At 39.8% G+C, this 18,139-nt stretch overlaps 1 protein-coding gene across 2 annotated transcripts in view; it reads right to left on the reverse strand.

Moving 5' to 3' along the window:
• Nucleotides 1–5,898, reverse strand: part of LOC149236101 (putative nucleolar protein 5-2) — a 39,258-nt gene extending 33,360 nt beyond the window's left edge. Inside the window, exons 1-3 of one of the 2 annotated variants that reach the window (XM_089372311.1) lie at nt 5,700–5,898; nt 5,230–5,394; nt 4,919–4,960 (exon numbers count right to left, since the gene is read on the reverse strand). In XM_089372311.1, the coding sequence (XP_089228437.1) occupies nt 4,919–4,960; nt 5,230–5,307 (120 nt within the window). In that variant the 5' untranslated portion in view covers nt 5,308–5,394; nt 5,700–5,898. The other variant, XM_089372312.1, reaches the window with a different exon arrangement.
• Between the last annotated feature and the right edge of the window lie 12,241 nt (nt 5,899–18,139).

Below are 18,139 nucleotides of genomic sequence, written 5' to 3' on the forward strand. Positions count from 1 at the left end.
GCAAGAGCAATCTCAGCCAGGGGTGCCTCGAGAGGGATTGGTACATTATGGAACCCCAATAAATATGCTCTCATCTTTGAAGCGAGCAACACTCATTGGTTGCTGCTAAAAATGCAGAATCTCGATACAAAGGAAATATTCAGTCTCTTCAATGTATACTCCCCAGTTAATATCTGGGAGACAAAGGACTGCTGGGACACTATAAGACAACAGGCAGATCAGACAAATTTGGAAAATACAATCATTGTTGGAGATCTCAATCTCACACTTCACTCGACTGAAAAAAGGGGAGGAAGCGCAGTCCGAGATCCGGCAAGAGAATGGGCGGAGGATCTCTTGCAAGATTGGGATTTGCTGGACATCAAACCCACTTCAGGTAAGTTCTCTTGGTCAAACAAAAGAGTAGGCCCTAGACATATTGCTGCCAGGCTAGATAGATTCTTCATCCAAAGTTCTTTTCTGTTATTTGGTCTAGAACCTAGAATGCACATTCTTGCTAGCAGTGTCTCGGATCATAAACCTGTAAAGCTAGAGCTCCTTGCCCACCTAGATCTGGGCCCCATCCCTTTTCGATTTAGTCCTCTCTGGGTAAAGGAGCCCCTTTTCATGCAAACAGTCAAAGATTGTTGGAGTCAGCCTATCAAAGGTTCTCCCTTCTTCATCTGGGAGGAAAAGCTCAGAAGGGTTAAAGGAGTCTTGAAACTGTGGGCCAAAACCCTCTCCAATCCAACATCAGAAAGGAAAGCCATCAAAGTCTCTCTTGCCACTCATCAAACCCACATGGAGAGCGCCCCAATCACAGAGGAGATGCTTGATCAAGAAAACAAGCTGCAACAGAGCTATCACAAGGCCTACTTAGCCGAAGAAGAATATTGGAGATTAAAATCTCGAAACCTGTGGCTCAAAGCAGGTGATAGAAACACGAGCTTCTTTCATAAGCAAGCCCAGGCCAGGAAATGTTTTAACACTATCTCTGAGATCAAGGAAGACAATGGCACGCACAAGGAGTTCGCAGACATCAAGAAGGCAGCCTTCTCCCATTTTCAAAACTTGTACAGTGATGATCAGGAATCGCCCCAACACCAAGAGCTGCTAGATATCATCCCTCAAGCAATATCCCCCCGCATGAACAGGAGTCTAGAGGCCAAAATCACTAAAGAGGAAGTGAAAAAGGCCCTCTTTGACATGGACCCGGACAAGGCCCCGGGGCCAGATGGATTCTCCGCCAGATTTCTTCAAGTCTGTTGGCTGATTGTTGAAAAGGACCTTTTCAAAATGATACAAAAGTCTCAAAATTCCCAGAAAATAGGAGGCAGCACAAACTCAGCTTTCTTAGCCCTCATTCCAAAGGAAAAAGGCGCCAATAACTTTAGCAGATTTCGCCCGATCTCACTTTGCAACACTGGGTACAAATTAATTACCAAGGTCATTGCTAATAGACTGAAGCCCATCCTGCCAAGAATCATTCCGGAAAATCAAGGAGGCTTTATCCAGGGAAGGCAAATCGTGGACAACTTCACGCTAGTTCAAGAGGCAATACATTCAAGTCTTCTTCGAAAGGAACAAGGTATGGTGATCAAACTCGACTTAGCAAATGCCTTTGATCGAGTTAATCATAGTTTTCTTTTAAAAGTCATGTGTAAATTTGGGTTCGAAACAAATTTCATAAATTGTGTCCGAGCATGCATCTCAGAGCCTTGGATTGCCCCGCTTGTAAATGGTAGGGCCACTGAATTTTTCAAAGCTTCGAGAGGTCTTAGGCAGGGATGCCCTCTCTCTCCTCTGCTCTTTGTCATCCAAGCCTCTGTCTTTAGCTTTCTGTTAGAAAAAAAGATGCAAGATCAAGAAATCAATGGCCTAAGTATAGCTAGAGGGGTCAAAAGCATAAACCATGCCTTATTTGCAGATGACACCCTGTTGTTAGGCAGCGCCACCCTCTCCTCCACTCTTAAGTTTAAAGATGCCCTGGATGTCTTCAGAAAGGTCTCAGGCAGCGTCTTTAACATAAACAAATGCCACATATACAGCTGGAATACCTCGCCCAGGATTCTTTCTGCCATTTCTAACTGTCTGGGTTTTGCAGCCTCAGCCTCCTAGACCTCATTTAAATATTTGGGCCTCCCTGTTTTTCACAAGAGACTTTCAATCAAAGACTGGCAACCTCAGCTTGAAAAATTCAAATCCAGGATCCAATCCTGGGGCTGTCGATGGCTCAACGCTGCTGGCAAGTCAGTGCTTATAAAGTATGTGCTCTCCAGCCTCCCTTTATTCCAATTTGCAAGACTTCTCGCCCCGGCAACTATACTAAATAAAATGGAAGAATTTATTCACAGGTTTTTCTGGAAGGGAGGAAAGCTGAATGAAAAGAAAATTCCACTCATCAGCTGGGAAACAATCACCAAGCCATTGTGGGAAGGTGGACTGAATTTCAAAAAGATATGCCAACAGAATGTGGCCATGGCAACGAAGACAGTTTGGAGAATAATTGCTCCCAAACCTGGATGGGCCCAACTGGCTCTATGGAAAAAATATTTCAGAGGATCGCGGTTAAGATGCCTAGAAAATGAAATCCAATTGAAGAACTCGCCATTCCTCAAGTTGTACGCAAAGGCAGGGCATTTAATCAAAACGCATTCGTTTTGGATCACTGGAAATGGCAGAAAAATTAGTATATGGTCTGATAAAATAATGAACGCGGAGCCTATTGAAAACAGGTCATCCAACAAAGATTTGTGAATCTGGATGGAAAGAAATGGAATGCGCACTCTCTGGGACATATCTCTCTGGCGAGACTCGACCTGGACAGGATGGAAAATTGTTGAAGTCCCGGACCACCTGCGCAGCGATTGGAACACGCTATTAGAGCACCTCCATGGCCTGGCTCCCACGCATCTATGGAAAAAGGATCGGATTGGTTGGGGTGCGACAAACAGAGGATACACGGTGGCTATGGGATACAAGAAAATTAATGAAAGACCACACGTAGCTCCTGATCCATCGCCCTGGCAAGGAGTTTAGCGCACTCCCTCATGGCCAAAGATTGATTTTTTTGCCTGGCAACTCTGCCACGGAAGAATCCTTACGTCTAACAATCTGCAAAGAAAAGGGTTCCACGGACCATCTATATGTGCGTTGTGCAATAACAATTCTGAATCAGTCACACACTTAATATTCGAATGCAACTTCTCCAAACAACTCTGGCGCTCCTTCACGCAGAATCTGAACTCCAATTTTGTGATGCCTTGTTCCACTGTGGAGCTGTTCTCCAATTGGATAGCCAGATACCCAGGTCCGCCGCCTAAAAACCAGGTAATTAAAGCAGCATGGGCCAATCTTCCAAAGATCAGTTGCTGGCAGATTTGGCTAGAACGAAATAGAAGAATTTTCAGAAGCACAAAACAGAACAGCAAGGCTCTAGAAATCAAAATTAAATGCCAAATCAAGGGAATGCCTTGTTGATATTAAAGACGATACCAACCTCAGCCAACAAGATATTATTTGGGGTTGCATACTTGACTTACAATTCCAGCCAGCAAGCAGAATCAATCTCCCCATCAAAAACTGGCAAATTAGAAAATCTGAAGATGACTTTCAAGATTGGCTCAAGTCGCTCTCGAGGCATTCTCTTTTCTTTGATGGGGCAGCAAAGGGAAACCCGGGCAAAGCATGTGCAGGAGGTGTCATCGTGAATCCATATGGGGAAAAAATCCATTCCTTCGCGTGGGGGCTTGGACATACAACAAGTATTCAAGCTGAGGCCCTGGCTCTTTATCAAGGTCTCAAGGTCCTCAAAGACATAAACATTGAAGAAGCTAATGTAATTGGTGACTCACAAATTATTATAAATGCTATGATATCTAACTCCCCAGTGCTGGACCTCAAGCTAACAAGACTGATATCTAGAATCAAGGGCCTGGGAAAAGGCTTCCAGAAGATAAACTACTTCCATGTGCTGAGAGTCCTCAATAAAGAGGCGGACAAAGAGGCCAATAAAGCTGCACTCCTTCCAACAGGGATCAAGCAGAAAGACAAAGAAGAATCATGAGATCCCATCCCTTAATCTGAATGTTGCCATGTTCTACTGTTTACTTCTAAAGCAATTCGTCTGCATTTCCAAGTGGGGGAATATTTCAGAAATCAAAAATATAGACGCCATATCAAGAAAGAAGTCTACAAGTTTTAGAGGCATGCTCACTCAAAGAAGTGAATCGCACCAGGACACAGAAGTCCTCTATGTAATCAGTATTTTTAGCATTTAGCCCAAGAGGAATACAATCATACCATACCCGTTTCTGTCAAAAAAAAAAAAAAAAAAACCTGTGTAAACAATAAACACTGTCAACCCTTGTAAACATGTTGCTTTATTTCACACTCCTCTGCACAGCTCAGATCAACGGCCTAGCCAGATTCACTTCACAGGATTCCTTTCCTAGTCTCAACTGTTAGAAAAAGGTCTGTTCCTGTTTCACAGGTGCTTCCCAAGATCGTCCAGCCAAGTCCTCCAGGCCAAGACATTCTCCAGATGACATCATTAAACAGTGCATCAGATCCCTTTCTGTGCTTGACTCCACTGCAGACACCTGCTCCTCACCAATTTCATTATCATTCAATCTTACAGAATTCAGGATATACTCTTGTACTCTCTCTTGTTTCATCCTCTTGAATGTGATATTTAGCTCACGTTAAATTTGCTTCATGCTTTCAGGGGTACATTAGGGCACCCCTACAGATTGATAGCACTGATTGTTCCTTCTAGTCCAATTGACCTTTCTCTTGTATTTTGTTGGGCATTCATAAGATTATCTGTTCTGTTCTCATCTTATCTTATACAACTGTATTTGATATCTTAATCAGTAGCAAGAATAAACACGAGCAAATCAGAAAAAATCTAAAACCTTAAACAGTAAAAGAAACTAACCTTCCTAGCAGAATCCGACGTCTGAAATTCCTTCCACAAGTCCTGGATCATCCAAAAAAGGCAATTAAATTACGCAGCTAATATGGATCGTGTTCCTCAAAATAGAAAAGATAAGACAAAAGCCAGTAGGACTTGTGAAATCAAAAACTCCACGTTTTAAATGCCCTCAATTAATTCAAACAACGGTATATAAGCATTAAAAACGAATCTGCAACAGCTGAATTTCTAGCTGTCTCCGTCATCGTATCCATGGCATATTCACAGCATTATAGACCATGAACTGGGAAATGAAACTACCAATAAGGACATACCTCCACTTTATCGAGCTTTCCTTCATCAAGTACTTTGAATAGTGCAAACCCAGCAGGAGTTTCAAATAAGACCAACATCTTGATACTCTCTCTGAATTGCAACCAGTCTTCTTTACAAGCTAAAAATCATCATCTAAGTTTCCTGCTTCTGAAATCTTTGCGCACCTAAATTGTTGCAGGGTTAAAAGAGTTACAAACAATATAAATAGTGAGATGGGACTGCTGAAGCCACAGAGAATGAGGCAAAAAACTTTTAATGAAACGTGACAGAGACGAGGCAACTAACACTGCACAAAACCAGAGCTGACGAGGAACATAGTTACACTATCAAAAATCTATGTGGGAAAAAAAGTTGGTTTGACCCAACTTGGGCCAAAACCAAAACGAAAATATCCAGTGACTTCAACCTAAGGCGCAACATTAACACGGCATAGTGTAGATGAGCAAACATATATATGTGCAATTCTTACTCCTTATCTTTGACAATGATCGCAGGTCAGAGCATTTATCAGCAACTCCAAATCACAGAACCGCATTAGAATGTGAACCAAGAACACGACAGCAAATACAAATGAAATTGTGAAAGGTTAATGACTTCAGGGTTTAGGGTTTAAGAGTAGTAGGAATTCTGGCTAGGGTTTGGGTTATTTCTCGGAATCTTTACCCATACCCCGACATCCGGAACTTGGGAATCGTTTAGGTCAAGGACTATTTATTACAACTCACCCGTACTTCAATCCATGCCTTTGTTTTCTAATCCTATTAGATGGCCTCTAAAAGCCTTTGTTTTCTAATCCTATTAGATTGCCTCTAAAAGTGCAACGCTAGATGGAAGGAATATAAGATTGGGGAAGATATATATATGGTTTTCACATTAGTATGTAGTTATGTATGTGTTGGTATTGCTAAATGTATCAGTGAAATGCTTATTACTATATGTAGATATATCATATTACTAAATATATAATCCTTATATATGTACATATAAGGAAAGCATGAGGATAAAGGCCTCTTCTCCCCTCACTATATTATATTATGTATATTGTATGTATATTGTTTTTTTACAGTGTAAAATGTTTTATGGATATCTTTGATGTATAGATTGTGTGACTTTTAATGCAATTGTGCAATTAAATGTATGATTGCACATATTTTTGATAGTGAAACTTGGTCACAACATGTATATATATGTATCTTTTCAAAGCTTCTATTCATTTGGTGTATCTTTATACTTCTAGGAGCAACTGTGAGTTAATAATATTAATAAGTTTCTTTAAAATTATTTTCAATTTTTATTTATTTTTTTTGGAAATATATTGATTATTAAATGTATAATAAAGATAAATATTTTATTGTAAAATTTAATTTATTTCCAATTTTAATAATATTTAAATCTATATAATTTCAAAACAATTTATGAAGGATTGACCATTGCCATAGCCACAAGTTTAGGGAGGCCTTTGAAATCGAAAAAAAGTCTAATAAACTAAGTGGAAAATAAGTAGTTGTTGGATCTGGTCTCTCTTCTCTTAGATATGTTCCTTCTCCTTCTCCTTTCTCTCTTAGTTCTGTTCTCCCCTCTTGTTTTTTTCTTTTCTTATCTTTTTTCTTCTTTTAGCATTTGACATTTCCCATTACTTAGATATTGGTAATTAATAATATTATTATTTTCATATATATGGGGTTTTATTTCATTTATTTATTCTTTAATTTTGTTTTTACTTTTATTTTTTTCTCATTTTTAATTTATTTCATTAATTTAATCTATTATATTCTATTTATTTATTTGTTATTGTTATTGTTATTTTTTATTTTATTTGTCTCTTATATTTTATTTATTTAATCTTTATTTTGTTTTCCCTATCTTTGTGTTTGTTTTTTTTTGAATTTATTTATTTATTGTTTTTTTAAATAATCATTTAATAATTTACATTGTAAAAATAAGAATTAAAATAATAATTATATATTATTCTTTAATATTATTATTATTAATAATAAAATTAAATTGATTATTAATAGGTTAGGGAAACCACAGTGTTATATATGATTGTAGTTGAAAATAAAATAACAATAATAATCTAATATTATTAATAATATTTTATTAAATTTAAAGTTCAATTTTAATATTTTATTACTTTCTCTTTAACATTCATTTTTTAATTAATCATTTTTCTCTAGTCGTTTTGCATCTCTATAGTATATGTTAACATGCCTTGATCAGATCATTCATCTAAATCTTGATGATGAACCACACTCAGTGGTTCGAAATGCGTCGATTTGAAACACTAAGATGTGATTTACCGGAGGAATTAACTAGAAAAATCAATAAACCAATATACTTATGAAAAAAATTGAAAGAAATTGTGAAACTTATAACTCTTTTAATCTCCTCATATCTCCTTACCATCACTCACTCCCAACTTGTCATCTTAGAAAAAAAAAAAAGTAACTACTATTTTTTTTAATTATAATAATTTAAACTCTTCCGACATAAATTAAATACAATTTTGGAAATTAAAATTTACATCAATCAATTCATTGTAAATTTCCAAACTTTTATTAAATTTTAAAAATATTAAAATTAAATTAAATTTAAGCTCTTGGGAATTCTAAGGGAAAAAATGAAGTTATAAAGCATTATAAATGTTGGAAGGAATAAAATTTTGGCATCATTATAATATGGGCTCGTTTTGTCATTGTTGAAAAAAACTGCTTGCCGCCGCTCTGCAACTGATCTCCTCTGCGATTGAGGTCGTTGCCTCGGCCCTGTGGCCGCTTCGGAGGGCTTTGCTCTTCTCCTGTGGGTTGGGTTTTCCAATACCTGAGCTGTTCCTGCGCGGCGCCTAGACTGGGAGTCGCGGCGCATTGGGTCAGCGCGACGCTTTGAGTCAGCCGTCCAGTGTTTCATTTGACTGTGCGCAGTGCTTTGAACCTGCGCGGCGCTCTGGCCATTCTGCGCGGCGCATCGGCCCTCTGCTCTTTTCTTGGCTTTACAGGGGCTCTATCACTTCTGTGTTGGCTAGAAGGACCATGTTTTGATCGCTGGGATTTGTGTGTGCTCGTTTCGATCGAGCTAAGGCGTCGCTGCATCAATGGAGCCACCCCCGCCACCTCCCCTTTCTGATGTTGATGCCTTTCTCAAACTTTTGGATTCTCTTCCAAAGAAGAAAGCGACCGAGGCTGCGAAGTTTGTGAAATGTTTGGATGACATCCCTGAGATTTTGCTCCCTCCTGAGGGTCTGATTCAAGTCGCCCTTTCTTTGGTTGAGCGTGCTTTGGTTGTACAGTTCACTAGACTCTGGCCCTCCCCCAAAACCACAGAGAGCTGGGTCACAAGGAACTGGGCGTCGCTGATTAAAAGCAGAGTCACTTCGTATTTTCTAGGGAAGGGATTCTTTCTGTTTGAATTATCTGAAAAGGATGATAAGGATCTGATATTCCGTAACGGTCCCTATTTCATGGGCCCTCAGGGGTTGTATCTCAATAAGTGGACGCCCGATTTTGACCCAGCAGTTGACGTCCCCACAGCCGTCCCTGTGTGGGTTAGGCTGCCCAACCTGCCAGTGCATTGTTGGAATTGGGAGTCTCTTAAGCACATCGGAAACACCTTGGGCAAATTCATTGATCGAGAAAACAGTAAAGACCAATATGACTGTGCTAGAATCTGTGTTGAAGTTGACCTTGAGGTCGGTTTGCTCGAGGCAATAAAGATCAGGGTTGGAAGTTGGACTCATGTTCAAAAGCTGGACTATGAGCAGCTTCCGTTCAAGTGCCGGAAATGCCATGTCTATGGCCATTTTGCTAGAGGCTGTCCAAAGAATAGTGAAGTGGAGAAAGGCAAGGAGGAAGGATGGACTCAGGTCAAAAGGACCAAAACTGCCCACAAAGCCCCTAGAACTGGTAATATAAATGGCAAAGGCCCCCAGGCAGGCTTTGGGATACAAACACCTTTCATGGAAGAACAAGGAAACAAATTTACACAGTTAAGCTCAGCAATAGAAGACACCCAAGAAATAGAGATGCAGAAAGAAGGATCGCCCCACAAAGAGCCCCCCTCGGGACCAAAGCAAGTTGAAAGTAATGCAGACAGATCGAAAGAGATACCCACAGAAGAGGCTGAGGAAGTGCAAGGTTTGGAGGACTTAGAAGAAGAAGGTGAAATAGGGGATTCGTAAACCTCGGCTAGAAGATCATTGAGAGGCCGAAAATCTGCCCGTGAAAAAAGAGAGCAGGAGACTTATAAAGACAAACTCCAAGGAAGCCAACCAACCCTCGAGAAACTCTTGGCAAAAACACCGAAGACGACCAGAAATCAGTCCCAGAGCTCTAAAGGAGCTCTCCATTCAAAAAGCAAGTGATGAAGATTGTCTCTTGGAATTGTAGGGGTATGGGGAGCATAATAAAAGAAGAAGCCATCAAAAGCCTGATAAGATCCAAATCTCCTAATATACTCCTCATCCAGGAGACTAAAATGGAGGACAAGGCCTTCCTCCATATCGGCAAAAAATTGTGGAAGAGAAGTGAAGGGCAAGCTATTTCAGCTCGTGGTGCCTCAGGAGGCCTGGGCACCCTTTGGAACGCAAACAAATTCTCAAGGATCAAAGAGGTCGCCAACACCCATTGGTTGTTCTCTAAGCTGCAACACGTTGATTCAGAAGAGACCCTCTGTCTCTTCAACGTGTATGTTCCAGTCAGCGTAGGAGAGAAAAAGATCTGTTGGGATTCCATTAGAAGTTTGGCAGATTCTGAAGATTTAGCGAACATCATCATTGCAGGGGACCTAAATCTCACCTTATCTTTGGCTGAAAAGCGTGGAGGAAGCATTGTAAGGGATCCGGCGCGAGAATGGGTTGAGGATCTGCTTCAGGATTGGGACATGATCGACATTAAACCTTCGTCGGGCAAGTACACTTGGTCCAATAAAAGACTCGGTCCGGGACATATTGCTGCAAGGTTAGACAGATTTCTTGTTCAAAGTGCTTTTCTTCTTCTTGGTTTAGAGTCTAGAATGCATATTCTCCCTTGTAGTGTCTCCGATCACAGACCCATCAAACTTGATCTTCTGGCCCATATGGATCAAGGTCCTATCCCTTTTAAATTCAGTCCCCTTTGGGTCAAGGAATAGTCCTTTATGCAACTAGTAAAAGATAGTTGGAAGCAACCAGTCAACGGCTCTGCCTTCTTTGTTTGGGAGGAAAAACTCAGGAGAGTGAAAGCTGCAATGAAAACTTGGGTAAAATCCCTTCCTAACCCAGCAGTGGAAAGGAAAAAGATCCAAGAATGTCTCAAGATTCATCATCTGAAATCGGAAAATGAAGAGATCACAAAAGAAATTCTAGACAAGGAGGCTGAACTTCAGCAAAAGCTACTCAAGGCAAGCTTGGCCGAGGAAGAGTACTAGAGGATTAAATCCCATAGGCTTTGGCTTAAGGCAGGAGATAGGAACTCATCCTTCTTTCACAAGCAAGCCCAAGCTCGGAAAAGTTTCAATTCCATCTCAAAAATCAAGGAAGAGAACATCAAACACAGAGATATACAAAGCATAAAAAACGCTGCTTTCCTTCACTTCAAAAATTTGTTCAGCGAAGAAGAGGGACTGGGGCATATTTCAACTTTAATGAATGAGGTGCCCTCTCTGACTTCTGCCAGAAAGAATCAGTTTTTGGAAGCAGAAGTCACTAATAATGAAATAAAAACCGCCCACTTTACAATGGAGCTAGATAAGGCCCCGGGCCTAGATGGCTTTACTGCCAAATTCTTGCAGAATTGTTGGCAGATTGTGGAAAAAGATTTATGCAGAATGGTCTGGAAATCAAAAACTTGTCAGAAAATTGGGGGAAGCACCAATTCGGCTTTCCTGGCCCTTATTCCTAAGGAAAAAGGCGCCAATTCCTTCACCAGATTTCGTCCTATCTCCCTTTGCAATATAGGCTACAAGTTGATAATAAAAGTGATTGCAAACAAACTGAAAACCATTCTTCCAGACATTATTCCTGAGAATCAGGGAGGTTTTATTCAGGGAAGACAGATTGTGGACAATTTTATCCTGGTCCAAGAGGCGATCCATTCAAGCTTGACCCGGAAAGAGAAAGGAATGGTTATCAAGTTAGATCTTGAAAGCGCCTTTGATAGGGTGAGACATAGATTTCTGTTGGATGTCCTGCACAAATTTGGTTTTGGCCTCAAATTTATCAATTGGATCAAGGCTTGTATTAGTGAGCCCTGGATTGCCCCTTTGGTGAATGGGAGGGCTACTGATTTCTTCAAAGCCTCTAGAGGGCTGAGGCAAGGGTGTCCTCTCTCCCCCTTGCTCTTTGTCCTCCAAGCTTCTGTTCTCAGCTTCCTTTTGAATAAAAAGCAGACTGATCAAGAAATAATGGGATTGAACATCGCAAGAGGTGTCAAAAACATAAACCATGTGCTATTCACGGATGACTCTCTCTTGTTGGGTGCAGCCTCCTTGCCCTCGGCTAAAAGATTTAAAGATGTGGTGGATGTCTATTGTGAAGACTCAGGAAGCAGCCTCAATAAAGGCAAATGTCATATCTACTGCTGGAACTCTACTACCAGATCGCTCCAAGCCATCTCCAGCTGTTTCGGTTTCGTAGTCTCCTCTTCATGGTCATCTTTCAAGTATTTGGGGCTCCCTGTTTTCCAAAAAAGTGCTCTCAGCAGAGACTGGCTGCCTCTGTTAGAAAAATTTAAGTCCAAAATCCACTCCTGGGGCTTCAATTGGCTCAATCTGGCTGGCAAGACAATGCTTATAAAAGTTGTCTTGAATAGCCTTCCCATTTATCAGTCTGCAGTTATGATGGCTCCTATTGGCATCATGAGGAAAATGAAGGATTACATAAGGAATTTCTTTTGGAAAGGCGGCAAAGCAAATGAGAAGAAAATCCCTCTATTAAGCTGGGATATAATCTCCTTGCCCAGAATGGAAGGTGGTTTGAACTTCAAGAATATTAGTAAGCAAAATATCGCATTGGGTGCAAAACTGTTATGGAGGATAATTACCCCAAATCCGGGTTGGGCTCAGCTAGCGTTGTGGAAAAAACATTCTCGTGGGCAAAGAACACGCTGTCTGGACAATCCCATTACAACCTCTGGAACGATGATCCACAAACTGTGCGCAAAAGCTTCCTCCTTAATTAATCTCCATGCGCACTGGATCCCTGGAAATGGCAAGTGCATTAAAATCTGGGATGACCGTATTATGGGTTGTGATCCCCTAGCTGATGATCGCTCCCTGGTTTTGTTGAAAGATTGGATGGACAGAGCTGGTTTTAAAACTCTGTGGGACATATCTCATTGGGAGAATGGTGATTGGCAGAGTTGGGAAAAGTTAGAGGTGCCTAAGAACCTTTCCAAAGATTACGCAATCTTTCTATCCCTCTTAAAAGGCAAAGCCCCTTTGAACAGCAGAAAATCAGACACTCGGGGATGGGGTCCGATCCCTGGGCGTTACACAGTTTCGCAGGGTTATAGGCAGATCACTTTGCATCCTCATGTACCTCCTGACCCGAAGCCCTGGCAGGGGATCTGGTCTCAGACATCGATCCCTAAAATCGACTCATTCTGCTGGCTTCTATGCCATCAGAGAATTTTGACCGACGATAGGCTTCGAAAAAGAGGCTATATGGGGCCCTCTCGTTGCTCGCTATGTGGGGAAGACGAAGAAAATGCCTCCCATCTGATGCTCTACTGTAATTTTGTTGCAGAACTTTGGAAAGAGGCCTTAGGCCCATGGAGCATCGTCTTCGCCCCCCCAATCACTGCTCAAACCTGTTCTCAATCTGGAAGCTAACGTACCCTGGTGGCACTCCTCAGAATGCTCACATCAAAGAAGCCTGGCTCGCCCTTCCCAAATTAATCTGCTGGCAAATATGGCTGGAAAGAAATCAAAGGATATTCAGAGACAAGAAGAGCGATCCCAAGATAGTCTGGGTAAAAATTAAAAGCTAGCTAAAAGACTGATTGGGAGATCAGCTTGATGGGGCAGATCTTAGTGAACAAGACGCTGAATGGAGCACTACTCTTAATCTCCACTTCATTGATATAGTCAGGCATCCCTCTCCTCTAAAACATTGGCAAATTTGCCTTAAGGCTGCAGAATTCTTTGAGTTTTGCACCAAGAAGGCAAGAAATGCTCTCTTTTTTGACGGGGCAGCAAAAGGCAATCCTGGTATTTCCGGAGCAAGTGGAGTTGTCAAAAGTGCAGAGGGCAGAACTAAATTTAGATATGCCTGGGGAGTGGGCTTCAATACCAGCATTCAAGCTGAAGCTCTGGCTCTTCTCCAGGGGCTCAAGCAGCTCATTTTTTTGGGTATCAAAGATGCAATAGTATTTGGTGATTCCCAGTCTATTATAAAGGCCATTGTGGACAATTCTTCACCTTCAGATTTAAGGTTATCAAGATTGATGAGCAGAATTAGATCCCTGTTAAAATCCTTTCAGAGTTTGGAATTCCTTCATGTAAAGAGAGATAACAACAAAGAAGTTGATGTTGAAGCCAATAAAGCGGTTCTCCTCCCCCTCGGAGTCCTTCTAAGAGACGGAGACGAAGGCTGGGATCCCATCCCATAACTGTCTGATTAAAATGTTTTACTGTCTTTTATTGGAGCAGTTTGTTTGTATCTACAAATTAGGGAAGATAGAGAAGATTGCTCGTATTATAGTTTGCAAAATTCGCAGGCTCATTAGTGGGGAAGCCATTTGGTTCCTGGCCGAGGAGAAATCCGAGCACTGCCTATCTATTTGTAACCTGAATTGAGGCATTTCTGCCAAGATTTAATATATCATACTAACTGTTTCCGTCAAAAATAAAATATGGGCTCGTTCTGTGGTGACACCTTCAAGCATCGATAAGCAACCAATAATTAGTCTCAATGACATCAAGGTTAATGGTATGCATGGAAGCAAAGTGTTGTGCTATTAATTCACATGCAAAGCAGATGTGGGCAAACTAGGGTGGGACGTTTGAGTTTAACCTCTTTCATGAATCCCAAAACCATATTTGATTCCACATTTTGCTTTAGTGAATATGTGAATGCTTTCAATGCGTGTAGCTACATCTACTCCAGGCTGGTTCGAACCTAGGAGGATTGTACACCAGGCAAAATGCCTTCCACTTTTACTTGAAGCATAAAAGTCATGAATCCCAAAACCATATTCCATTCCACTCTTTGCATGAGTGAATATGTGATGCTTTCAAAGTTGGTATTTACCTCTCAATGCCATGGCTCCAGGCTAGTTTGAACCTAGGAGGTTTGGACACCAGGTAAAATATCTTCCACTTTTATTTGAAGAATAAATTTCATGAATCTTGTTGTTGCTCATATTGTACAGGGACTGTGACAACCACTTAAGGCGGGGGTTGTCACTCTGATCCCCACCCACTATGTTCTAGTTGTCTCTCAACAACAGGCTGTGGGGTGTAGTCCCTATGGAAGTGAGATGATAGAAAGACTTGCCCAGGAGACACAGTTGAGTGCCCTAACTACTTGGTTTAATTTAACAATACTTAAGGATTTGATTAGATTTAGAAATGAAAGCAGTGCCTTATGGAATCAAAATTCTTGCTTATTACAAATCAAGACCAGTTAACTGAATGGACAACTACTGTTTGAAATCATCAACTAACCTATATGAGATGCAAGTCCTAAAATCTAAGCGTGATGCAAGGATCTTCATTACTTTTAAATTGCATGTCTAGTTTAAGATGGAACCTTCCTCTTAACTATTTTGAGAACAATCTTAAAAGTAGGTTGTGGGATGGAAGCCAACGGGGAAGCAAGCAGAGGCTTGATTAACAATACCTCCCCCTATGTTCCAACCACCCAGTGTCTCTGACGCTGCAGAGACTGTGGCTCTGACAACTGCAAGGTCATTATGTTAACCATTAAAAAGGGTTGAATCCTTCAAGCTAAATGAGAAAGGGTTGTCCTGAGAGTCTATTAACCAAGCTTATGCAGGTAAGTTATCAGGTACAAGACTAAGACTATAATGCTTTATGCAATGATGATGAGTGAAATTCTTAGTTTGAGATTAGTTTAATGTTCAAGTACTTTAAGTTATGATAAATCCTTAATAACAAGAGTACTTATCAATGAGCTATATGCAATCTCACAACTAAGGAAGTGCCAGTTAATTTAGTGCCAACAATAAATCAATCCACAAGATACTTAATCAATTATAATAATTGAAGGAACTTACGGCAATCATCCACTTATTAATTAATCAATGATTATCAACACAAGATGTCAATCACAATTACTCAATATATTCAAATAATGATCTTATGACAATGCCACAAAGCCAATTAGATTTCAAATTCCCAAAATAATATAAAATCATTAACAAGATTAGAAGATTAGAGCTTAGATGTGTGAGTGCCTTAGTGCAAAGTTTTAACAATTCTTATAGCTAACACAATACAAGTAAACACTAAATTCCAATGTCTAAGCAACAAATCTTCTCCAAAATGAATTACTTAGAGCATCAAACAACAAAACCACCTATGAGGAATTATTTGATGCTATATCAGATCTGAAAGTACTTATGACGGTAGAGAAATTAATGATCTATTAATGTGAGGGTGTGTGCCAAGTTGTGCCCAACAATTGCTAAGTGTTAGAACAAGCTAGCCAATATGAAATTATGAGTTCTCAACATTCTTAAGATGTTATGTCTAACATATCTCAGATCTGAAATGACATGTTACAACAGTAAGTAAAATGGACAATCAGTGAGCTATTGATGTTACAACAAGTGCCAAATTATGCCCAAAACTTAAAATAAGCTTGTCAAACTGAATATATATATATATATATATATATATATTTAGGGCTTTTAAGATGTGATATTTAGAAAATATCATGTATGATTTCACAGTTATGCAGAGATATTCCTGCAAGCTAAGAAATAGATCTAGGCTAGATATGCAATGCCTAAGTGGCAAAAAAATTAGGAAAATTTTACCATATAATTTTTGAAGTACTTTGACCAATTAGATGTGTTTTTAGGGCCTTTAATTCATTGTTAAAAGTTAGATATTATAGTTGTAAAAAAATCGTGAGGAAAAGAGGGTTTAGAGAGCAAACCCTAGGCTCAAGAACTTGTAGATCACTTTGCCCAAATTTGCCAAAATTTCGCAATCATGTTGCCACATGAAAACACAAGCTTTTGAGACAATATTTTGTAAAACCCACAAGTATTCAGTCCAAAAAAATTCAGAAATGGATAGAGGTCAAGTTAGCGCCAAAAGAGGGCAATCTTAGGCATGGTACAACTAGCGTTGGGCAAGGGAAGGCTTAGGAAGTCGAGGAAGAGGCAAAGGAGGTGGAAGAAGGCCAAGAAGGCTTAACACTGGAGGGGAAAATCCCTCTAAAGGCTAGCAGCTAGGGTTTAGGGTTGAATGAGGGCTAGAATAAGGGTGAAAAGGGCTAAAAGGGAGAGTGAAAGGCATAAACGGAGAACACAGAGGAGAACGGAGGAGGAAGAAGTGGGAAGAGGGATTGAAAAGCCCACAACTAACCCTAAAGGGAGTCGTCCAAGGTCAAGGAGGGGGCTCGAAAGTCCTAGGGCCCACGACTAAGCCTTAGAAGGCCTAAAACCCTCCGTGCAAGGCCGAAAAGAGGAGGCTAAGGCCTCAAAAGGTTGGTGATGGCCTTTGGGAGGCCTAAAAAGATGACGCGAGAGGCTAAATGGCTGACGCATAGGCTGAGGAGGGAAACATTAGCCCTAGAGGGGTTGGATTGGGGCCCGAGAGGGCTGAAACTCGAAACCCCAGCTACAAAAAAATGTACTTTGCTTTAGATTTGAAATTTACTGCAATTCCTTCAATCATTGCCCCTGCAAAAAAATTGGAGACTAGATCTTACCCTCAAGGGCCTAGATCTAGCTCTATTTCAACTTTGTCCACTTGATCTCGCCTACAAAAAATAAATTCACAAATACCCAAAATCCCAATATATACAAAAACCTTAAAACCTCAAAACCCCAATTAGAAAAAATAATTTACAAATTTATTATACAAATCTATTTACAAAATTTACAAATATACAAAGGTTTTGAAATAAATTTTGAGAAATAAATTTTATTCTTTGATAAATGGCTAATAAAACTTTTGAAATTAGATGCAAGCCACACATAAAAATAATAATTACATATCATTCTTTAATACTATTATTATTATTATTAAAATTAAATTGATTATTAATACGTTAGTGGAAAAGCATTGTTTTATATTATTGTAGTTGAAATTAAAATAACAATAATAATCTAATATTATTATTAATAACATTTTATAAAATTTAACATTCAATTTTAATATTTTATGACTTTCTCTTTAATGTTCATTTTTAAAAAATATTTTTTTCTCTAGCCGTTTTTCATCTCTATAGTATAGGTTAACATGCATTGATCAGATCATTCATCTAAGACTTTATGATGAACCACACTCAGTGGTTCGAAACACATCGATTTGAAAAAATAAGATGTGATTTACAAGAAGAATTAACTAGAAAAAATAATAAACGAAATTACTTAAGAAAAAATTGAAAGAAATTGTGAAACTTATAATTCCTTTAATCTTAGCCCCACGGGGGTAGGCGAGTTGGTAATCACAATGCAGTGAAGTTCATTAGAAAGGCGGGCTCCATACTGAAGGTCACGAGTTCAAATCTCCCGAACTAGCCCGAAAGCTGTGGAGAGGGGCGGGCGCAGTTTCCTAGGGGTTATAGTGCTAGCGGTCAGAATCGACCTCGTGTAACGCGAGTTGCGAGGCTACTTCAGTTGTCGATTCCTCTATAAAAATAAATAAATAAATAAATAATAATAATAATAATAATATTAAAATTCCTTTTAATCTCCCTATATCTTCTTACCATCACTCACTCCCAACGTGTCATCT

Source organism: Pinus tabuliformis, chromosome 8 (genome assembly GCF_031772625.1).
Source record: "Pinus tabuliformis cultivar Carrire ecotype Pingquan chromosome 8, CPIR1, whole genome shotgun sequence".
NCBI lineage: Eukaryota > Viridiplantae > Streptophyta > Pinopsida > Pinales > Pinaceae > Pinus > Pinus tabuliformis.